We start from the raw sequence: 25,092 nt of genomic DNA, 5'->3' as shown, positions 1-25,092 counted from the left end.
AAATATAAGCCCAAAAATGCTCTGATGATCAAAGGTTTGCATGTAGAAATAGGGCCTCAGTCATACCAGCTGCCAATCAACTACTGTTGTGATAAATACACATATTCCACATAATCAAGCTGAAGGAGGGTACATTAAAATTACACATTAGGTAGAAATTCTTCCCTGTTAGGTGGTGAGACCCTGGCACAGGCTGCCCAGAGAAGCTGTGGCTGCCCCCTCCCTGTCAGTGTTCAAGGCCTGGTTGGATGGAGCTTTGGGCAACTGGTCTGGTGGAGGGATACTAGGTGATCCTCAAGGACCCTTCCAACCCCAAATATTCTAGGATTTTATTATTAATTGTGTAAATATGTATAATTCTTCTTTCTAAAGAAACTGCCACTGGCAAAACTCTTACGTACTGTGACAGGAAAATTACGGATGTGTTTAAACTTAAACCTCAGACTGAAATAGCTTGTAACTTATGACTTCAAGGCATTGGACTCCTCTGCAAGAAATCAGTTGGCACTTGCACTAATTAAAGGGAAAAATTGTTCTGAAGTTGTGGGACGTTTTGGCTTTTAAAATAACTCCTTGGACTTCTTTTTTTGAGCAAGCAGATCCAAGGGTTTTATTGGCTTAAAAGTTACCTAAAGAGAATGCAATCAGAACATTTTATCTTTGTTGTATTGAGGAGTACAGTACTGTTCCTAGTGCTAGTACCCTATTACAATCCAAGATTGTGTACTGTACAGTGTGCATTCAGTGTCAAGACAATTAAAAACAATAGAAGCAATACTGAATTTGTAAACCCTAGAATTCTGCATAAATGTAATACAAAAATAATTGACACAAGACCAGTCATAGCCTAGAAGCTATTCAAGAACATTGCTGCACCATCTGTTCATGCTAATTTGCAAAACCATGATCAAGTCAAGAAAACAATCAGAACTATCAGATTATGAATTCAGAATTTATCAAGTTTTCCTAATTAAACTTTTCCCTCTTTTTTCCTGCCTGCTTTCTCTCTTTCTCCTTCTCTTGCAATTTCCTTACTTACTTGCTTGTTGCTTTTCTGACAACCTAAAATATTTTAATTTAATTTCTAACACCTTTGGTAAAGAATGACGTGGTGCATTGCTTTTTGCCCTGCTACTCTGGAGACCTCCTTGTCATGTCTTTATTTCACCCACAGCGTGGTGGATTCCTCAATTCTCAAGAGAGCGAGGGAAGAGAGAGGACAGGGACTAAGGGCTTGGGTTTATTTGCAGTTGTACAGACTTATGCCTGCCCGCTTCTTTCTTCCCTTCCTCTCTCCCTCCCTTCCTCCCTCCCTCCCTCCCTCCCTCCCTCCCTCCCCATCAATACATAAAAACATCATTCCCATTCACGTTGTGTGCACGCACACGCTGGGAGAAATTACAGGGACTCTGCTCCAGGTTGCCTTGACAACTTCAAGGCATCTGTGAGTGAGGACCGGTGGCACAGCAAAGTTTCCCAGGCCCCCTGGGAAGAGGAGGGGAGAGGAAGAGAGGAGGCAGAGGTGCTGGAGCCAGCAGCCGTGTGGAGGGGAGAGAGCAGCGAGCAGGATGAAAGGGGCACATACATCTCCCGCGGCACAATGAGAGTTTTGCTGGCTGGCTGTGAAAGGACACACTGAGGATACAATGGTCCGTGACACATGAAAGCTTTGGAGCGAACTTTATTGCTTCTCCATTAAGGACCCTTCCAGAATCCCATTCAGCTCTAAGAAATCTTGTCAACACTTAAAATGTAATGAAAAAAAACCCCTTTATTTTGTCATATTTTAAAAACAGATTTTAAATATTTTTTAAGAGTTGTTGGTAGTACACGGGAAGATTTTGCAGTTTCAGCCCTCAATGGTACCAAGTGTCCCTCTTCTGAGTCCCCTGAGATCCGATTAACTTTGGTAGGAGGGGAGGCTGCCCAGCAGCTCCCCAGTAAGGGCTCACTGAGGTGAGAACTTGCCTCCTCCTCATATTGCTTTTGTTCATATTTAGGCCTGTCATCTCTCTGCTTTGAGTGCTTGCTGCTATACATGCCACAAGGAGTTAGAGCTCAAGAAGAGAGGAATTGCTGTTACCTACTTTCAAGCTGAGAAGTCATTTATATGATAAGCAAGAGCAGGAATGAGACTGAGCAACCTAAAATAAGGGACCATGTATTCACAGCCAGACTGCATAATGGGAAACCAAGTTCAAAAGCAGCTTATAAAGAGAAGAGCATGACTCCTGCTTCCTGACATATCACTTGCACATGGTTCACCACTCAATCTCAGAACTGGTCCAAGAAAGAATAGGATCACAAGCTCTAATCCTTCAACACAACAATCTTTAGTGGTAAAATATGCCCTACACTGACTCCTAGAGATTTTTGGAGTCTAAGAGACTCAGCTTAGCATCAAGTGTTGAGTACAAAGAAAGATTAAGTTTGGTTAAAGCAGTAAGCATGCATGCCTGAGAATCCTCTAGACTGACAGTGCTCAAGATCTGGTTACGAAGCTATGCGGTGGCAAGGGCAGAATACTGGGAACTGAGTGATTTAACATCTGAGCATTTCCAAACGTTCTTACCAAACTATGTATATTAATTTTTTCATGCTTAGGCTGTAAACCAAGTTTAAAACTGATCTTAGCTAAAATGAAAAAATGCACATCCCATTACTGATACTTTAGAAACTAAACTAGTATGCATGCATTTTCTCCCTTTTTTAAATCACAGTTTTCAACTACATAACAATACTTCAAAAATAGTATTTGTACCAAATGCCGATGTAAACATTGTGCAATTCAGTAGCAGATCTTAAATTTAAAAAAACAATGCTGACTTTATGCATTGCTCAATTATATTTGCAATATTGTTCATTTGTATTATTTTGAGGGGTCTAAAAAAAAATTTAATCCTCCATCCACTGGCAAGAGGGCTATAGGACTTGTTTCCTGCTTGTAACGATAAGAAAACTATTTATTACTTGGTTGTATTAACCATTTTCCTCTCAGAATTTCAAATCATAAATGTAACTTACCACAAGCATTATGGATGGAAAAGCTAATCAAAGGAATGAAGGATCGAGTGCTTCAAATGTTGGATTTTCATTTTCTTACTGTTCAAATAACACTTCATTCTTCTACTGCAATGGCACATGTAAATCAAAATCAGGGTGTGAATCAACTCTTTGCAATTCATCCTGTGGGTACAAAAATTACTGGCTCTAATGACTTTTGCTGAAAAGACAGGAAATGTTAGCTGAAACAAAAGGGTAAGTTTGGAGCATGCATTTGGTTTATACTTTGAAGAGCTGATCAGAGCCCGGAACACAGCCTTGATCTCAGTTACAGCAGTGACTAGCGTACTTTCATGGTAACTCCAGTAGCACATATTTCTTCCTTTAGAAGACAGACAGGAGTACAATATATCAACAATGATTTGAGAAAACATTTAGTTTTGCCAGGTCATTATTCTAGTTTTATGTTTCTGTGTTACTTGTATTCATGCAGTCTTGTTGTCTTATTTTAAATGCTTTCTCCTCTGAGACAGGTACCCAGAGCACAAGGTAGTCACATTTCATTATCTTCTGTATGTTCAAATTTGGCATCAGGTTTAGACAAGGTCATGTAGGAGTCCGTAGGAGGAGATAACAAAGCAAAGAGATCCTTTCCTGATGTCTTTCTTCATTTTGCACTTTGAAAACTTGATTCCAACAAGAAGAATCAGCACTGTTTTGAGACAGATGGTGTAGCTCTCCAGATGAAATATGGGGAAGTTATTGACTAATTGAAATTTTGAGAAGGAACAAAGGGGCATTTTGTAGGGAAGAGCCCTAACTGCACCTGCTTGGAAAGGGAAAAAAACATTTCCCTTTCTAACAGACCCCACAAGACCCTGCTTCTCAGAGGTTCAGAGCTCTTTCCCTGGCAGAATTGCACCTTCATTTAAAAAACACAGTGTAGCCCCACTGATGCAATCTGATGAACAACATTTTGGGAGATGCCATAGTGAGCACCCTAGTATTCTCATTAGATCAGATGCATTAAGACGAGCAATTAGGATTAATATCGCAAGTTTTGCAAAGATTATGAAAGACTCTAAATGCTTGTTTGTACAATAGTAAGGATTTTCTGAAACAGGTTAACAGTTTTTAATCTGCTTTAAACACTCAGACTGGGACAGAGTGAAACTGAGGTCATTCCATTGGGGATTGAAGAAAATTTCATATTGCAGAAAACATTATCAACATTACCTGAGAGTATTCTGTTTTCTTTCTGACTCTTGCAGATATGGTTCAGCATATTTTAAGTCATATTTTTGAGACTATGGTAACAATGTTAATGAAAACCCATGAATTGGCTCACTGGAATACTGGGAGTGTCACACCACATCAGACCAATTATCTTTGCTTTTAACAAAGTGTTAACAAAGCACAAAGAGCTGCAACTCTTGTAACAGTGAAATATTTAATAACAAGCAATAGGGGTGGAGTGGGAAGACAGGGGCAGCATGAGCTGCAAGAGGGCAAATTTACCTTGAGTGGTTTTAAACTTTCAGGTCATCAAAACTCTTTGCACAAAACTATTTTCATCATGCTGAGTTTATATTCCTTTCTCACAGCTGTGTATGGTGAATGTCCTTGTGTTTAAATTTATTAGGAATTGCTGCCCTGGATAGTAAAGCATCGGGGAAGATGGGAGTCCGAGCAGTAGTTTACTACATGAGTACTACAATCATTGCTGTACTGATTGGTATAATCATTGTGGTCATCATCCACCCTGGGAAAGGTACTAAAGAAAACATGCACAGAGAAGGCAAAATTGTGCAAGTGACAGCAGCAGATGCCTTTCTTGATTTAATCAGGTATGGCTATGATGTTTCACGTTTTCTGTACCAATCAACAACAATAATATTTAGATTCACACAACAACATAAGTCAAGAATTTTAGACAGTGACTGCATAAACTACCCAAACTTCTTTCACTTATGTGATACCATCATCTCTAACCCCTACAACAATACAGAAAATACCTTGATTTATTTTCAAATCAAGCTGTTGCAAGGGAAGAAATTGGTTTTAATATCCAAAGAAAGATTATTTCTTTCATGCACAAAAGAAATACTTCTGTTCTGCTATCTGCATGGGTCTTTTCCCCTCCTTCCATAGCCAAGCCTTATTACCAAATTCCTCTGCTTTCCTTTACTTCCAACTTCTGCCAGTTTTCTCACTTCACTCAAGTCCCTGATTTAGCTATTGATCTTAATTTTGAACTGTAGCCACCAATCGGGGTGCATCTACTCAACTTGTTAAATTGTATGGATGGGAAATAAATTCCAACAACAGGCAAGTGCAGTGCTTGAAATAGAGGGGCACAAATATAAAAACTTGTTTTGTCCTTGCTCAGAGATTCTGCAATGCCTCTTTTATAGAGCTAATATGTCACAGATGTATTCCAGGGAGTAGGGAAGCTGAGGTTTTGAACTCGGGAGCTTTTTCACAGGTAAAGCCACCAAAATTTTGTGTTCCACTAACCCATTTGGAGAAGCCAGAGACATGGAGAAAGGCCTCCAAGAGTCATGCTGCCAGGAAGGGGGACTTCAGAAAGACCCATGAAGAGGTTTGCACTCAGATTCCTCAAGATTTATTCAGTTAGGCTGCTTCTAATTCCCTCAGAAATGTCACCATTCTGGAAAGCAAACAAACACACCCCCATATGTAACAAGTATACAAACACATATATATAATTATATGTGTATGTGTTATTATTAAAGAATAGTTACTCAAACTTAAGAAATATTTTTTTCTTAATCACAACAAGACTCTGAATTAAATTTTATGTGTCATTATGTGCTAGGCTACGTGACTGCAAAAACTGTCTGAGAAGTAGAAATGCAATAAGTATAAATACAATATAAAATTTAAAGATAGTACTGACCCACAGAGCTTTGTTTATTTGGTAATTTAGCTAATATTCTGTTCCATAATCAAACCTGTTATACAATATTGGATACAGAGACTGCAATTGCTGGGATATATCCAGCACCCAGCCCCACTGCATTTCATCCTTACAAAGCTAACCAGACCAATGATATATGCAAAGCTCTATTCACTGTATACATAATTACATATTTATCTTAGGACTCCTTTGAAAATTAGCTCATCAATTCTTGTATTAGCTGTACCCCTACTTAAGATATTACTAGACTTTTATTAATTCTCATGTTATTTTCTTTCTTTTTCACAGAAATATGTTCCCTCCAAATCTGGTGGAAGCTTGTTTTAAACAGGTAAAAATGTTCAGTTATTTCCAACTATAAAAAAACAAGAAATTGAAATGTACCAGCATTTTCCTTAGAAATGTCACATACTTGTACTTACAGAAGAAACAAATCTTATGTAAGATGCCAGCTGCCAAAGAATCCCAAACCAACCAAATCTGGGCTTTGTTTGCAATCATATTGTCTCTGTATTTGTTATGAGAACTGAAGAAAACAAACCTGTCACAACAAATAGAAAAATAAGGGGTTTTTTTCAAAATGTCGAATTCATAAGTCTACAGCAAGCTTCATTAAAGTCAATCCAGAATTTTGTTTTCAAAAACAGTGTTATGTTAACTTGCGAGCTACTGAGATATGCACCATCTGTATGAAGACTGGAAGATGTTCAAACATGTCATGCAAGAAAGTTGAATAGGTTTGAAACAGTGGTAATAATTTTCCAGGTATCAGTAACCAAATCAAACTATCAGACTTCATGTCACCTATGGCAGGAGTGCATAGGAAGGCTCTTTCTATATTGCTTCCAAATTCCTCTATCATTGGCCTGATCTTCATCTTAACTCTTCTGCAGAGAAAATAATAGCAACTACTTACACTCATTTTTAAAAAGAACATTATAGATTCAGTGAAATCTGTAGTGTGTCTTTCCATAATCTAATTGCTTCCTATCCATCCCATAGAAAATCTTGAACTGATATTATTTACCATTTATTGCCATGGCAATAAAAAAAGCTGAACTGTGGAGGTCAAGAAACAAGAGGATAAAGTAGAAATTTTCCAAAGTCCATCTGAGTTACATCTTGCAGAAGAATTGAAAAGAAACAGTAACATTTTCTTTATTTATATAAACAGAGACCAATAAAAAGCAGTGATTTTCTAGATTGAAGATTTGGTCATGATTAAAGATAAACTAGACCTAGGTCCAAAAATCAACAAATCCTATGCCTCTGCTTTTGGTATGGATGATGATGAACTCAGGGCAATGCAGAATAGCAGCATGGAAATACTAAAGTCTATACCTAATCTAGAAGCAAATTCAAAGAATTTAATGTAATAAGTCAGAGAATTATATCATCTTTATCTCAAAATAGTGAAAGAATGAGGGCATAAATTTACAGAAAAGGAAATATTTTTAATAAATCTCTCAATTAGGGAAGTTATAATCTATAACTGGTGAAAGTAATCATTGTGCCTTTCATTGTCAGTTTCAAATGGATTTGGGAATTGCTTTGAGCAGATAATAACCTATTTGTTTGATCTGGAGTGTACTCAGGATACAAGTAGCTTGAAGGAAAGAGTGTAGACTTCATAATAAATGAAAATGAAATACATGTGGAGGAAAAAAGATATATGATAACACAGGATTCTGAAACATAGATTGTACCAGAATAACCTTCTGTCTCTCTTCCACAAGACTGTCTTTTTTCTATTGGTTGATTGGTTGGCTGGTTGTTTTTTGTGCCATAGAATTACACTTCCGTAAAAAAAAAATTAATTCAAGGAAAGTGAAATAGTTGAGTACAGAATAAGGGGATAAGATTGTGGTAAAAAATAGTAGAATTTGTGGAGATAGTAATAGAACTTGATGAAGGATTGGGAGTACCTTAATGGATATTTCTATGAAAGACACAATGAAATTTACACTTGTCAATAAAGTCTGAGCAATTTGTGTCAAGATGTATAACATGATAAAGAAAGTAGTATGTCCCTGGCGCACTGTAATATTATAAAGTCACAGCAACAGAATTGGCTCTTCAAACTGGCATGTTCGGTTACCCCCTTGTAGCTCTTCATCACATGTGAAACTAAAGTGTAGAAATTAACATTAATTTCTGCTTTGAGATGAGAATTCATCATCAGAAAGAAAAAAAGACAGTATTAACACTCGCCCCTAATTCCTCTCCAGGTGTGGTGTGCTAACCCTGGCTGGAGGTCAGGTGGCCACCAAAGCGGCCCTGTCACTCCCCCTTCTCATTACAACAGGGGAGAGAAGAATGAAAAATTCACAGGTCAAGATAAAAATAGGGAGAGATTATTCAGCAATTAAAGTCACAGGCAAGTCCAGACACACCATGGAAAAAAACACATCTAATTTATTATCTAATGAAAACAGAGTAGGATAGTGGGAAGTAAAACCAAATCTTAAAACAACTCCCCCCGGCCCTCCCGTGTTCACAAGCCCAACTTTATTCATGATTTCTTTCCCTCCTCCCAACCCCAAGAGATGGGAAATGAGGGTTTCAGTCAGTTCATCGTGAACCTTCCTTCTCAGAGGAAGAATTCCTCACACTCTTCCCCTACTCCAGTGTGGAGTCCCACCCACAGGAGACAGTCCTTCATTAACTTCTCCAGCGTAAGTCCTTTCCACGGGGCTTGAGCTCTTCACCAACTGCTCCAGAATGGCTTCGATGGGGTGCAGACCTTCAGGAACAGACTGCTCCAGCATGTTCCCCCAGAAAGTCACAGGTCCTGCCAGGATCTTGCACCAGTGCAGGCTTCCCCCTAGGTCACAGTCTCATTCATGTGTCTCCACCTGCTTCTGTGTGGGATCCTCCATGGGCTGCAGTTGGAATCTCTCCTCCCTGTGATCTGTCATGGGCTGCAGAGGGTCAGCCTGCTTCACCATGGTCTTCTCCATGGGCTGCTGGGGAATCTCTGCTCCAGCACCTGGATTTTCTCATCCCTCTCCTTGTTCACTGACTGTGGTTCCTGCAAAGTTTCTTACATCTTCTCACTCCCTTCTCTGGTGGCAAAAAGCATCTGCTTGCAGGTTTTTTTTTCCTTCTTAAACACGTTATCACAGAAGTGCTATGACTATTGCTGATGGGCTCGGCCTTGGTCAGCAGCTGGACCAATCTTGAGTCCAATTGGTGTTCACTCTGTCAGATCTAGGGGAAACTTCTAGCAGCTTCTTGCAGAAGCTGCCTCTGCAGCCCCCTTCCCTGCCTGTCCCTCCCCCCAGTCCCCTCCCAAACTTTGCCACACAAACCCACAACACTAGGACAAATTCAGTGACATAACTCCAAGAGAGGAAATAAAACCAGTGCAATGTGACTATCCAGAATACTGACTCTGGTCATTATCTTCAGAGGAAGTTTCATTGAAAATGAGCACAATGGAGAGAGGAGCTGCTGGGATTGTGAAAAAAGCACAGCATATAAAGCAAAAAGACACTTGAATTAAAAACTACTTACATACAAAATACAAATAGTGAGCAGAACAACATAAAATAAAGACAAATGTTTATACAAGAAGAACTGGAGATCACTGTGACTGAATTTCAAGTGAGAATTAGAAAGATTTTGAACTGGCATTATTTAAAAGGTGAGGTCCTGGAAGAATCTTCATCAGTTTTAAGATGCAGCTTGAAAAATTCTTTCAATAAAGTATCCTACATGAACAGGAAACTTGACTCAGTCCTAAATCTGCATTCCTGATTAAATATGTCCTGTTTATATCTCTAATGATTTAACAGAATTAAAGATTCTGTTTACATTACATATACTGTATTTCTGAGGAGCTTTACAGCTTAAAGGGACCTCCAACAAAAGGTTCAAAAACCAGGAAACTTTTTGTTCGTGGTTTTTGAGGTTTGTTTATTTTAATCATCAACTATACTTACTGGAGCATGTAATCCTGATACTATTGCCTTTTGAATCATGTACCAAGCCCTAAGTATAAGTTACTTCGTTGCAGCAGATTTGTTAAACTAAAAAACATTATACAGGAGAAACAATTATGTGTAAGACTCATAGGTATCCATATGACCTTGAACATCTGACTCTGTAACTTTCTTTTCAAAAGTTTACATCAAGTTTTTCATAAGTTTCTCACAAGATTTCTGAAGAAGGATGATCCCCCTGCCACTAACCTGGTTCTGTAACACTGTGTTTGCTGGCCTAAACACAACACAGATCACTACTCATAGGCAACATCAAGCACTTCCCAGAGCAGGTCTACTAACACACAGGACTGTATTTTCAAAATCTTTTAAACCCAAAAGATCAACTATAACTCAAATAATGACATCGAAATTTTACTTTCTTTTGCATAATTAATTTTAGAGAAGCAAAGTTAGTTTTCTGGATGTGTAATTTCTCTCCTTCAAAATGAAAAGGGGCTGTGTGGAGAAGGTAACCAAGGTGGGGAGAGTTCTTCTAGGTGGAGTTTGGAAAGCCTTCACAGGACTGGTGCTGGGAGAAGAAGAGTCATAAAGGCAAAGTGGAAGCTTAGGATATATTTAGGAAGAATCTTCCTAAATTTTCTACTGTTCTGTTGGGGTTTAACTTCATTCTGTTCCTCATGAGTTACTCCCTCCCTGTGAAAGACTAAAGTCTTGTAGGCACCCTGTTTCTAACAGAATACCTTCCAATTACATCAGTGTCAAATAAGGATCACTGGAAACCACAGATTGTGGTTTCACTATGCACTGATCATTTGGGGGCTTCTGTGGTTTTGTGATATCTACAGAAATCTTTCAATTTATCTTTCAGCTCTGCCTATTATCTCTTAATTTCTTTTTCTTTTCTAAATTAAAAAAAATGCTGTCTAGCCTGGGGCTAAGCAGTCATAAGCACTCTGCTTGATAAGCAGATACTGCCTTCTAACTGGTTGTTCTTTGTGCTGTGGTCTATCAAAAGGCAAAAGAAACACAAGTGGACTTGGTACAACAAGAGAAACAGAACCAGTCTAATAATTTGGGGAGGGTCATTCTGTTGTAAATAGGTGGAATTTGATGCCAGCTGAAGCTTAAAGAACTGGAAAGGTGCATGTCATAACTGCTGTTTTTAATTAAATATTTTTTTTCCTGAACACATTCTCATCAAGAGGAGATATGAATACTAATATATACTGTCTGCTCCTCAAATTAATTTTGGCTAGTTAAGATATATTTTAACCTCTGTCATCAGTTGTTCTGCAGACAATATAGAATGATTTCTTAAATGTCCATATGGAAATAAAAGAAAAAAATAATTCGGAAGATGGAATATCACTGTCTTAGTTTTATGTCTTTCCATTTTTAGGTTTGTATTTAAGTGAACCTGTTGCTTTTAAAACTACCCTTCACTAAAATCTACATCATCATACAGACAGTGCTAATTATACCCACTCAGAATATTGACAGTAAATTATGAGCTCTCACAGAACTTGCCCATGCAGTTACTTTGTCTACAAGTTAACCACTGGAATGGCTACTGCTGTGTTATAATGATGCTTTCTAAAAAGTTATGCGATACATTCAAATCAAATGCCTATGGGTATCTTGTACCATTAATGAAAGATAATGGTAATAAAAGTGTAAACAACAAATTCATTGTATTATGTAATAAAGCAATGATGTTGTGTATCTCATAATGAGATAACAAATAGGCTTCACTTTAAAGTTGTTCATAAATGCAGTGTCATGTAAGAAGTCCAGAAATGCCATTATTTTTCATATTTTACTTGAAGTTAAAGTTGTTAATGAATATCTTATTAGTATTAGTAAGATCTAAATAATATTTACCTTGCTCCTAATTTGTTGTCTGTACATGAATTTAAGGAAAAATTATGAGCATTTTGCATGTAAAACATTACCAGGCAAAAAAACCCCAACTCTTCTTGGAGATAAAATACACTAAGCATCCTCATAAATTAGTGATGTTGTCCAGCTCATCACAAATTATTAGTGTAGGTGTATGGACTGAACAGCTGATAACTCTGATTTCCACTGACAGAGATCTGCCTGAAAGTATGAATCTCATAAAAGCTCACAAGAGGATATCTTGTCACCAGTTTCTCCGCAGAGCAGTAATAGTCAATTCTCCCCCTACTTGATTTATTTCAAAACCATTCAGTCATCTTAAAGGTGGCCTTTCATCCTGTCACACTGTTTGCATTTTCTACATTTGGTTTTCCTTAATTGTTTTTGCTGAACCAAGACTCAGGACTTTCAAAAGACAGCTTTGGGCTGAAGAAGACAGACACATCCACAGTAACCCTTAACTCAAGTGGCTGTCCCAGAGCAAATACATTTGCTCTGAATCCTCTTTCTCAGACGCCCATTTTCAACCTCTAAATAAACCAATTTTTCCACTGCCCTGAAGGGGGGTTCTGGAAAGAATATTCTCCTTAGTATAATTTAATACTTACTGAATACTTAAGCTTGGCCAACAGTGTGAGTCAACAGACAGGCTCTACAAATCCATGTACCAGTCTAGCAGCTGAAACGGAAACACATTTTGCTAAGTGAGGTCCTAAAATCTGTAATACACTCCTAAAAAAACTGACTAATATGAATTAAAGGCATCCTTTATCTGGGACAGAGTTACAAAATCAAAGCACAAAAGCACATTACAAGCTAAAATTATTTTTAACTTGTTTTTTAAAGGTAAGAAACTTCACATGACTGTGCTTGCTCCTCTATAGCTGCCCAACTCCTCAGTCCCCTGTCATAAATTTTGAGCCCAATGGCCAAATCCTACCTGCTGCTGCAACTAAAAAAACCCATGACTTAGCTTGTGGCCTGTGCAACAGAAACAGCCAACCACATATGTCACTTGTTGCTTTTGACCTGATCAAGTAGGTAGGAGCACAAGGACCTGAGAGTAGTGGAGGATAATCAGGACAAAGACAGTTAAGGAAGGAAAAAGTTAATAGGAGATTTGGTAGGAAATTAGTTTTTAATTCCAGTCCTCATTAAGCAGCTTACTTTGTTATATTTGCCAAATTCAGCATAATTACACTACTCACACACTTGCATTAAGGAATTTTTATCTAAGGGTTTTCTGCTGAAAAGCAGTAATAAAAAAATACATGAAATAAAATTATCATACCTGTACACTTTAAAAAATAAAATAGAAGTGTCTGACGTACAGTGTAGAATTTTAAAATGGCAGAATTTTAGGCAGAATTTTAACATGGCCATAGCAAAGGATTTAAGTTACTGTCATTATAATTTTTTTGTAATTCAATAAGATTAAAAACAAAAGATCAGAGCACATGAAAATATTTTAACTAGCCAAAAAAGACCTATTTATTTAACATTAGGAAAAATATTATTGGGAAAAACAACAATTTATAAAAATGCCATGTAAGAATAGTTTTGTCAGAAAACTCAGGAGTATGACAAATCTGCATCTTTGATTTTGATATACTTATGAGAAAATGAGTTCTGGAAGCTAAAGGTAAATATTTAGCTTTGAAGTTAATACAGATTTTTACTTGCTTCAGGGAAGCCAGGTTTTCGTCACAGTACATTTTACCAAGAAATATTAGGCAAAGAATTAAGATGTCTGAAATAGTAATTAATAATTTAATGTGTGATTTTTACCTTTGTTTCCTATAATTCACAGAATTTATGTCTTTTATTTTTGTTTTAACAGTTCAAAACTAACTATGAAAAGAGAATGTTCAAAGTAGATATTCCATCCAATGACACATCCACTGTGGCTTCCATAATAAGCAATGTGTCCGAAGCAATGGAAACCCTCACTCGAATGAAAGAGGAAATAGTTCCTGTTCCAGGTTCTGTAAATGGAGTTAACGCTCTTGGCTTGGTGGTTTTCTCAATAAGCTTTGGCCTGGTGATTGGAAGCATGAAGGAGCAAGGTCAGGCGTTAAAAGACTTCTTTGATAGCCTTAATGAGGCTATCATGCGATTGGTAGCCTTAATCATGTGGTAAGTGCCTCTGATAAATTCCATTTTAAGTTACTAACAATATTTTTTCATCACAGTCAAGCACTGGACTGCAAGTCTCTGTTTGGCAGGAAGTCAAACAGTAAGCTCTTAACTACCTTGTAGCTTTTTCATTAATGAACACCAAAAATGAAATTTTTTATGTCAACAACTTGCCCAGACACACCTACTCTTTCATTGTGTTTACCTTTTGACATGAGAAAAAACAGAGTCTACAGCAGAACTCGCTAAGCTTATACAGAGACATTCTGTGTCTTTATAAAGATAGCAATCACATCAGTATGCTATCAAAATTTCCTTATATCCTAATCTGACGTCACTAAAGGAAGCTGACAAACCTATTCCAGCAAGACCTGGTTATCATTAGTTTCCCACAGAACTGGCTCCTGCAGTTGTCTAGCGGACACATGTCCTCGTGTTGTTGCTGCTGTGCTTACACATACGCCTAATTTTTCCTACTTTCTTTAATGTATTCAATAGGTAAATAAAGCCAATGCTTTTTCACTCAAACATTAGGTATGAAGCCTTTTCAACAATGAATATTCATTGAAAGAAATTAGGTTTTGTCGCCTTCTTTACTACAGAAAACAAAAAAGGAACTACAAAAGTCTATCCAAGAGCACACACAGATATACTTTGCAGTACTAGGTATAAAAATAAGTATATTCTTTTCAGTAACTAGAATTCTGTTCTGCCAGGAGATGTGTACAGAAAGCAACATATTTTTGTCCTTCTTTACAAGCACATATGAGGTGATAAAGAAATGGATGAGAATTGTTACTACTGAGAAATTTCTACATTAATTTGATGGCTTAAAGTGCAATTGACATATGCTGGATAAATTTTGTTCTGTGGTAACTTAGTGTGAGAAGACAAATGGGCATTTATAGAAATCAAGCTATACCAAAAGTCCAGCTGTGGCAGAATTATGTTAGAGTTTTATACTCAGCACTAGCTCTTTCTTCACCTGTAACTGCGCTTACTGATAGGAAGAAACAGATCATACAAGCTTTGTTGATGCCCCACCATGCAGCTAACCTTGGCCATACAGATGGCTACATGCTAAAGTATTTGTCTAGTGCTTCACTGGATAAAATGAGACATGGCCAGAAGCAGCTAGAAATCATTGGGAGTTATCAGCCTTCTGTGAGGGTTCCTTCCCCAACAGCATGGGAAACTGCAGTGACAAGGTAACAGACACTTGGCACAACCTATAGTTATGTCATGTAAGCCCTCATTCAGACAGACAGCATTAAACCCAAGTTGGATAAAGTAGCTTTTAAATGACATTTGAATTCCAAAGGGAGCTCAAGTATCTACAGGGCTGAAAAGTGTACCATACATCTTGAAATATTCATCAGACCCTGAATCCAGCAGAATGTCAGAAACATTCGCTGCTGTGGTTTAATCTGTTAAAAGTTAAACTCCAGAACTGCTTCTGAATAATTGCAGTCATCCTAACAGTGAAAACCTATGTTCATATATGCATATGAACACAAAAGGTATGGAAGGGCGAGTGAATGTCTACTGCATTCAGCACAGTACTGATTTGATGTCTTCTTTGTAGGTATGCTCCACTCGGAATCCTCTTCTTGATTGCTGGAAAAATTGTTGAGATGGAAGATATGGGTGTGATCGGTGGTCAGCTTGCCATGTACACTGTAACAGTTATCATCGGTTTGCTAATTCATGCTGTCATTGTCCTACCTCTTCTCTACTTCCTGATCACTCGTAAGAACCCCTGGGTATTTATTGGAGGCTTAATCCAGGCACTAGTCACAGCTTTGGGAACGTCTTCCAGGTAAAATATACTTTTATTATTTGTGTCTATGAGGAAAGGAATCATTACTGTAATCAACTGTACATTCCTACACACTGTGACCTTTCATAAAATACCTTTAATTTAATCAGATTTTTAAATTATCTCCTAAAGACAGATGTTTTAAAAGTTTTTGAGATTATTCTGAATACATGGATGAGAAGTTATTGTAGCCTTTAATGTAGAATCTGTTGAAGTTTTGTATCACTGGAAAACCTTTTGAGGACTTAACATTATGACAGTATGTTAATGGGTAGAGAGAGACAATTACTAATTTCATATTTGAGATATTGATGTCAATCCTTCAAGAATTATGCCTAAAAGGAAAATTGATTAATAATGACTGTTTAAATAGCAAATAATAAAACAAATATCTGTCAACATAGTTGTAAAGAAAATAAAAAAACTACAACTTTGGTGGGTAACAGTAATAGGATTAAGAGGATATGTTCCAGGTTCTGTACAAGACATTCCAGTTGGCACTGCTCAAGATTCTGAGTGAGACCCTATATTGATGCCAGAGAGTATACTATATTGTGAGTGGATTTAAAAACTGTAATTCAACTGTAAGATGGCTGTCATAAAAGCTATTTTGTAGCACAAACTTCCACAGCCCTTCTTTACATTCCATCAGTATTTTGTTATATCAATATTGATAAAGTTTTCAAAGGCACAAAAGTCTGTTAAGTAGTTAGCACTGAAGAGGTCTCTGAGACAGAGTAACCTTAATTGTTGGGGCTTGAAAAATCTCTTTACTTTGTTGTAATCAGATGTAGAGACAAAACTTTAAGGGCAAAGAGCCAAGGTAGATGTTATGAAACAGCCACCCTATCCATCCTTCTGAAGTAGGAACTTGGTATCATGTGGGCCTAATGGGCACTCCTGTAGCATATGAAGGCAAAAAGTTCAGTTGCACTGATCTTTAAACAAAATTATCATTTATATCCTATTTAGATGAAGCAGCAGGGGAAGAGGTTTTAGTGGTATACAGGGCCTGGCTGGGATAGAGTTAACTTGCTCACATGTTTTAAATTTGTGACCAAAACAACACTGGTCACACACAGTTCTAGCTATTTTCAGTACAAACAGCGTTTGAACTGCATTTAGTTCTCTGTTTATCACTCTGCCTCCGCAGTGAGTAGATTGAGGGGTGTGGGATAGATTAGGAGGGTACACAACCAGGCAGATGACCCAAACAAACCAACATTCCACACAACATCATGCTCAGCAATAGAAAGGGAAAAGAAGGGAGTTTAGGGAGGTTAGATGTCTTTTACATGGGAATGATCTGGGCATTGGTCTACCTTTGGAAGGTGGTGAGTGTTTGTCTTTTCACGTTTCACTTTGTGTTCTTTCTCTCTTCTTCCACTTATCCTTAACAAACATTTTTTTTGATATCAATCCCTGTGTTTCCTTGCTTTTACTGGCCCTTTCTTCTTTGCCTGCCCTGCTCAGGGTGTGATGGCAAATAAGTGAGTGGTTGTGGTGCTGAGCTGCCTACTGCTGTTAATCCACAAGTGGTAAGGTAATGGAATGATGCATCAAAAGACCCTTTCCAGGGGAGCCAGCCAATAAATAAAACATGCTGTTTACTGAATGCTTGAAAGGCTCAATTTCTATGACTTCAGGAAAACAATGTTTGGGGATGATTCAGTCCTAACTCCATGCCATAAAAAATCAGAATCAGCAATTTTTTGAACAGATGCATCCATCTATCTATCTATCTATCTATCTATCTATCTATCTATCTATCTATCTATCTACCAAAAACCAAAATTAGACACATTTATACTAGGGACCACATAGAGAGGGACAGTAATTAACCATCAAAAAGACTTTCCAAGAGAATTAGGAGAATCTTTTAGAATTCTTTAAATTCAGCCTTTACATTAAAAAAAATAATTCTGGTAAATCACATAAAAATTAAGAGAGCTATGACAATCTCTCTTGTTGTCACAACATCTGGCACTCTTCCTTACCTCTTTGTTGAATTTATGTCATGTTTTCCTTTTCTTGTCGTTGTTGTTTCAGTTCTGCAACACTACCTGTTACATTTAAGTGTCTAGAAGAAATAAATGGAGTAGACAAAAGAGTTACAAGATTTGTACTCCCAGTTGGTGCTACAATTAATATGGATGGAACAGCTTTATATGAGGCTTTGGCTGCAATTTTCATTGCACAGGTTAACAACTTTGATCTGAACTTTGGGCAGATTATCACAATCAGGTACAGAAGCCATTATTACCTATATCTAATAAAAGCATCTTGTGTTGACTGTTATGTGTGGAATTAAGCTAAAGCATCTAGATCTAAACCCAAGAACTGCTACAGTAGCTGACTAGCTGTGGTGATTTAAATTTTCTGCATGGAAGAGGTTCCCCAGCACATATTCTCCATTTAACTGCAACATGATACACCTATCATTGCATTTAGTAGAGTCAACAAAAATGGTTTTTAATGACTTTTACATTTTCTTTCTTGAGAACACATGCAGATATTGGGAGCTTTAGACCCACAGTCACTAACGGGCAGTTTATAATCCAAGTGTAAAGCAGTAGAAGTGTGACAATGCTAATACTAGGGGAGGTAGTGTTTTCCTAGTGCTCATGGTCTCGGGATATGAGTAAGCTGTGTAAGGATCAGTAAGTAGTACTCAATCATAACTGATCTGCATTAATTTCATTATGTTACACAAACAGTTTAAGAGAAAAGGGTGATGGATAGAAGAAAGAAATGTCAGCAAGGGAGAGAGGCACACTGTAGGAGAAACAGACACATATTTATCGCTTAGGAACACCGAGGTCAGATATGGTGAACTGGGAAAGCAGATTTTCAAGCAGAAGTGCTCTCTCCATAAAACCCATCAGCTTAATTCAATATTCATCAACAGAAGGCACAACTCTACTTTCACACTCCAAGGCAGTAGTTCCACATTCGTTAGTACCAGGGCTGTCCCTTGCCAAATGATGTGACAAAACAAATTGAACAAGTATGTATCTATCAAGTTGCTAGACTGTATGATTCAAGGTTTCTGTCAGCTTTCAGTTTTCTAGTGGCAGAATGCCAACTGCTGGAGGACAGATACTTCACCTGGCATGAAGTTATAGTGAGATGGACAGAGAATAAAAGAGCTTGCATTAGATCTGCCAGGACAAAATTACTCCCTCGGCTTTCCTTTTAACAGGTTTGAGCTTGTGGAGTGAATTTATTCAATATGTGGGAACATGTAGCTGTAATGGTTTTGTCTGGCATCCAGCAGGGGATTTACCACCTAACAAAATCATGTTTCAGGGTTTCAGGATAAAGGTTTAATGTAAACATTTTGGATTAAGATACATAATCCCCTGCAGTTATGCACTGTTCAGATAAAGGACTGGGTTCATCTTTTTACTACTGAACAAATGCTTTCATATCTGTTCTTTTTTTGTTGTTTGGCAGATGATAAGGAGAGTTTATTATGGAAGTAAATTAATTGTTTTTGCCATCTCTTTGCACAGCATTACAGCTACAGCTGCCAGTATTGGGGCTGCAGGCATTCCTCAAGCTGGGCTGGTCACCATGGTCATTGTGCTTACATCAGTAGGTTTGCCTACAGATGATATCACTCTTATCATTGCAGTGGACTGGTTCTTGTAAGTATATTTATGGACTGAGTAAGGGCTTAGACCAAATTTAAATGTGCAGTACCCAGGGCCATTCTGGTAATACCATGATGAGTAGTGTAATTATTTTGCTATAGAAAAGAGCCTGGATCCTTAGGGTACTAAAAACCTTTCAGACATACTGTTATTACATACTATCTAATCTAGGAAAGGTTCATGTATCTGTTCCATGGACACAGAAATGGAAAACGGTTACATAGCTCTCATCCAGCCACCACAATGTATGTTACCTTAGTTTTTCCATTCCTTTTCCATGTAGAAGAGTGATACCTGAATGTATACAGGGAAATCATGCAGGTCCAGGAACTAAATAAGAGGCAGAAGGTTTCCTCTCAGCTCTATTTCATCTAACCCCTATTGGTTATAGCTTCCAGAAGCTTCTACCCTTCATTCTTCTCAAGTCATCCCTGCCAGAAGTTATCTTTGTTGTTATCAGAACACAGTGTCTTCATGTGATTATCTAACCACACACCCACAGCCTTTTGTAGGTGGATGCTTATAGAGTAACAGTCCTAGTCACTCATCAACCTGCCTCCTACATCTATTGCTTTCTAAGACGACTGACTTGTTTAATTTGAATAAGTTCATCAGAATTTCACTCTAAATTACTGATCATGGTTAATAGTCAAGAGGGAAATGACCCTAACAAGGTAGGTTCTTATTGACTTACACGGTTCAGAGGACAAACTGAAACCACCGGAGTACAGAAACTCCTCCATGAAGTATCTGCCATATGGTCCCTCTGTCAGCCTCATCACACAAGTGTTTCTTGCTGTGAAGTTGCCAAGTGTGCTAACATATTCTGTGACTCCAAATCCTATATATGTCATTAATTTCTGTAGAAGAAATAATGGCATTAACAGTTCAGATCAATGAATACACGTGAAATAGCTGAATCATCAAGTACTTATTTAAAGGCCATTTTAACAGTTAGCCACTGGGCTTTCCTGAACAAGTGGTGAAATCAAGACTAACATACTATCTCTCCTTAGGGATCGTCTCCGTACCACTACCAATGTCTTGGGAGACTCCATTGGAGCAGGAATTGTTGAACATTTATCACGGCACGAGCTGAAGAACAGGGATGCTGAAATGGGAAATTCTGTGATAGAGGAGAATGAAATGAAGAAACCATACCAACTGATCTCACAGGAAAATGAGAGTGAGAAACCGCTAGATAGCGAAACCAAGATGTAGGGTAAAGAATGGATGACGCCAACACTACAAGTGTGGAAAGCACACACATTTCCCAGACATCTATATCTTGAATTCACCAAGTTCATTTATTCCTTGTTTTCTCCCATAATGCTAGCACTGGAAAGAATTAATGAAAATATATTCCAAATTAGCAGTGATCATGGTATATGTTGGCTTTACACTTAAAAAAATAACAGGAAACAACACTGGTCCTGCTAGCTGTGTGCTAACTGAGGATAAAAAAGAGAGATTCTCAATTAAATAGAAACAAAAATCAGTGTACATGCTACTCAGTCCTGTGAACCTATTTTTTTTTAATTTTTTTTTTGTGAACTGGGAAGTAAAAACAGATAACAGAGGCTGAAAATGGTTTTATTTCTTTAAGCACCTGTTGCAAAATTCCTAAGATATATAAAACACACAATCAATGTTTCTAACTTGATAACTGCACCCAAACAAGCAAATTAACAGGATTTTTGCTTTTTTTGGTAAGATTTTTTCTCAAGTTATATTTTTGTGCAGATACTAGCAGGACAATAAAAAGGACATTAATTGAAAGGAGAAAAGGGGGAAGATATATATAAAAAATATTATCCCAAATCAGCACTTTTATCAGCTGAGTTAAAGTATTTCTGAGAAAGTTATTTTATTTAGATACAGGTTTTTGCATTAGCATCAGCTGATCTTGACAAAAACTTAGCCTAGTCAGCTTCCACTGAATTGCAAACATTTACGTATGTATGTGTGTATGTATGTTTGTACCTCCAGTCCACATTTGACCCCTTAATTCCAACAGCCCAGTTGAACAATCTGTGTGTGTGTTTGTAGGTGCAAGGTCCCAGGCTGTACTGACTGGGACAGAAAATGTGTCTTCATCTCTGTTTAGGAAAAAAATAAATAGTATGCCCTTGGCATGCCAATTATAAACTTAATAGGCAATAATAAGAATAGAAGTCAGTGCCAGCCTTCTGCAGAAGGTGCAGAAGGGTGAGATGCTCACATCATAAAGGGACTGGATTCTAAATCTGAATCACTGAGATCAAAGGGAGGTTTTCTGATTTTAAACCTCCCTAATACTTGGTCATCCTACTGATAAACTATAGAGCTGCTAGGTGGATTTATATTTTTCCATCTGGAGAAGAAGACTCCCTATCTCAATGTGAAATATCAAAATTTTGGTGGGTTTATCAGTAGCATCTCAAAAAGAAAAAAAAGACCCTTTAAAAAGTAAAATTAATGTGTGCATTTTAGGAAACATACATAAATTGCAAAATAGTGAATAGAATAATAAATTTCAAAAATTTAATTAGAAATTATTTTAAAGCACAATATTGCAAGTTTCTTTCAGGGGATAAGGAAAGTATGAAAATGGGGACATGGTGCACTTGTAATCCTGTGACTGTTTCTGTTCAATTCAAGATTATTTCCTGATGAAGTCCTTTTCTGGAAATCCAACTTTTTTTTCCCCTTTTTACCTTTTATTATTATAGAGGTGAAACGGGAAAGTTTTATCATACAGTTACAATTGGGGGAATGAAAAAATACTGACAGGCACAATTCTGCAGAGTTATTTTTATCAAGAATGTTCAGTTGTTTTCTTTCTCCCTTCCTCTCCCAAAAATTCTGATAGAAAATGAAGGATTACCTTGCAACGTCCCAGTTACCAGTCAAAAAAACACTCAGTGTGCTGCTTCTGCCACTAGAAGAACATAAATAAGGTATACAAGTAACTGTAGTGAATATGTCAGCATGCTGGTTGAAGGCAAATCTTTGCCCAAGCAAGATTTTTTCTAGGACTGAAAACTCCTGCCCACCTTCTTCAGCTGAGTAACCCAAACAATATTAGCAGCTACTCTCCAGTGAATGAAGTGAGCAGGGTTTCATACAGAGTGTTGAGCAGTCAAACCAACAAAGCTCTAAAATAATCTCTGAAAGAAAACACATATGGGGGATTTTTTTTGCTAACAAAATGCAAATCTAGGATACAGACAGGCATTTTCTGATATGTAATTAGAGATATTTTTATATAGATACTGTATTCAGAATGTGTGTAAAAACATTAACTGTAGAAATTATGGCATAACAATTTAATTTTTTTGTTAAGATTTTGTTTGGAAATACATTGCAAAGACAATGTAAATGGCTGTCTTTCTATGACATCAGCTGAGAAAAAAGAATTGTGTCACAAAGAATGTGATCTTTTTTTTATACTAACTTTGTTTCTTACAGAAATCAGGTATTATAGAAAGATTACCTTCCTCACCCCTCATTGGTTCTGCATAGGTATGCACCCAGTGTGGACTGAGAAACATTACTTTGTAGATGTATTTTCAATAAAAATAGTTTTACATTACTGCTTTCTTGTGATTTAGAATTTCTTTCAAAGGTTCTGTAATAGAAGTTTCACACACAGTCAGTGCTGACAAACTCATAATATGGGATTTCAAGAATTCCAAGCCATTTTATACAGCAGGGTCTTGGTATAGCAGTGTTTCTTCACTTAAAATATCTGCTTACTGTTTCATAATAAAAAACAAACGGGGGGGGGGGACAGTGGAACAGGACACCAATTAAAATTAAAGGAACCAATGCTCATTCTACTTATGCTTATAAAAATACAAGTATATAAATTCATAACAGTTACTTACATTTTCATTATTTCAGCTACTGCAGAGCTGCCAGTTCATTTTGGATGTATAATTAGGTGGTTCAAAGTTTCCACTGGCCAGGCTATTTCAGCATAATAACATTACAACCATCCTAGAAAATCTACTGTTTTCTCTCAGAAGTGGTTTGTGATAGTGTTGGGGTTAGTCAGCAACAACCTCAGCTCAGGTATCATCTAATGGAATTACATGTGTCAGAAGGACTGGGAAGGTATGAAAGACATGAGCTGAATCACTTGTACCTGGAAAGTTGTGTTGATTAGAGCAGATGGAGGAGTCAAAGAGAAGTCCTGCCATCCTGAACATAGACCAACAAACCACTGGACAGTGAACGGTATTAATTTGTCTGAAGTATTTTGAGTGAGAACCGGTTTTGTAAAAAAAAAAAAAAATATGGGAAGACATGGTGTTCTGAAGTGAATGAGCAAAACATTTCCCAAATTTTTTCAAGTTCCCTATACATTCATTCACTCAAGCCAGGTAAGTAACTTCATGTTTCTAGAATCTATCATGGTGGAAGAGCTAAAGAAAGAATATTGTATCACTTGGGGACATTACTGTCAGAGTGGCCTTGCTTACCCTTCTCTGCCCCCATGAAGAATAAAGGTCTCTGGCATTCCATAATTTTTCAGCAGTGTTTTCATTTGGAAGTTGGGGTACAAAACAGCCATGCCATTCTCAGGCAGGAATTTATGTCTCTCTAACAGTGTGTGGCCAGTGCAAAGCAAAGTGATCATGCATGTGGAAAATCAAATATTGGCACAGAAAAGGATTTCTGCCTTTCCTTCTGAAAGACTAAATGTGTACAAATGAAATTTGTGTTCCTATACAGGCACAAATGACAAGAAATTTAAGACATTTTTTTTTTCAACTAACCCTGTATCAGGTACATAGTTCAGTAAAGTTAAAATGAAGTGGTACAGAAGAGTGTTATCTTGCTTCTAATGTGATTAACAGTGTGTTAGTTGTGCTAGGTACAATCAAGAGTGTGTGGTCAACATGCTTCTGGTGTGATCAACCATTTCCCAGAGCAAGATAAAAAATTTGAGATGACCTGATCACTCCCTGTCTGGATTTCTCTGTCATCTGTTTTAAAAGACTGTCTTACCCTGAAATCTTGGAGTAAGATGGAGAAAGGGTTTTGGAAGATGGAGAAATATCAGTACGTCTCTGCCAAACTGAAACTCCAGACTTGCAACATCAATGAGGCAGCAAGATTCCTTCTGATAACAGAGAGCTGTAGTCAGATGACATAATCATGTATGGCGAGCTCTTTCCCTTCTCCTCTTTTCCCACCTGGCTCCTCAGGTGTCTCTAAGATACACAGAGATATCTAAAATGCCAAATTTTAGTACAGAAATACTTGCATCTCTAACTAAAGTTTTTCTTCAACATGCCTCATTACACAACTAGGGCTGCACAAATAATTGATTTTTCACTTCAGTGACAGAACTGAAAAACTGAAGAGAATAATTCTTCCGGGGCATCATGAAACATTGTTTTTTATATTTTATTAAAAAAAAAATTTTTTTTCAGGTATAATGAAATCTTTCTTTCTCCACTTCTTGAAATTCATCTCACTTTTACTCTATTTTAAATTAAAATAAACTCAGCTGTAAAATGAACTGTAACATCATTTTACTGGGGTTTTTTTTGCTGGGTTTTTTTTTTGTTTGTTTGTTCGTTTTTTACTGTGTGTCCTCCAGGAACTCCACTGCAGCAGGTCTTCATAAACCCAGACTCCCATCTCAATAGTATCCATGGTCTCCTTCATAAATCGAGACATGACTCAGCCTTTCCATGT

At 37.4% G+C, this 25,092-nt stretch overlaps 1 protein-coding gene across 4 annotated transcripts in view; it reads left to right on the top strand.

The window, feature by feature from the left end:
• The window catches only part of SLC1A3 (solute carrier family 1 member 3), a gene marked incomplete at both ends in the record, with an annotated part of 52,864 nt that extends 32,242 nt beyond the window's left edge, over positions 1 to 20,622 (top strand). For 2 of the 4 annotated variants that reach the window (XM_084278737.1, XM_084278735.1), the window contains 7 exons: positions 4,646 to 4,850; positions 6,233 to 6,275; positions 13,631 to 13,926; positions 15,512 to 15,745; positions 17,795 to 17,989; positions 19,261 to 19,395; positions 20,418 to 20,622. In XM_084278737.1, coding sequence (XP_084134863.1) covers positions 4,646 to 4,850; positions 6,233 to 6,275; positions 13,631 to 13,926; positions 15,512 to 15,745; positions 17,795 to 17,989; positions 19,261 to 19,395; positions 20,418 to 20,622 — 1,313 coding nt within the window. The remainder of the gene's footprint in view (positions 1 to 4,645; positions 4,851 to 6,232; positions 6,276 to 13,630; positions 13,927 to 15,511; positions 15,746 to 17,794; positions 17,990 to 19,260; positions 19,396 to 20,417) is intronic. The other 2 variants (XM_084278736.1, XM_084278738.1) reach the window with 2 other exon arrangements.
• Between the last annotated feature and the right edge of the window lie 4,470 nt (positions 20,623 to 25,092).

Source organism: Gallinula chloropus, assembly GCF_964237585.1.
Source record: "Gallinula chloropus genome assembly, chromosome: Z".
In the NCBI taxonomy this organism is placed as follows: domain Eukaryota; kingdom Metazoa; phylum Chordata; class Aves; order Gruiformes; family Rallidae; genus Gallinula; species Gallinula chloropus.
Note: the sequence above shows the minus strand (reverse complement) of the source record. Positions and strands in the feature narration are given on the sequence as shown.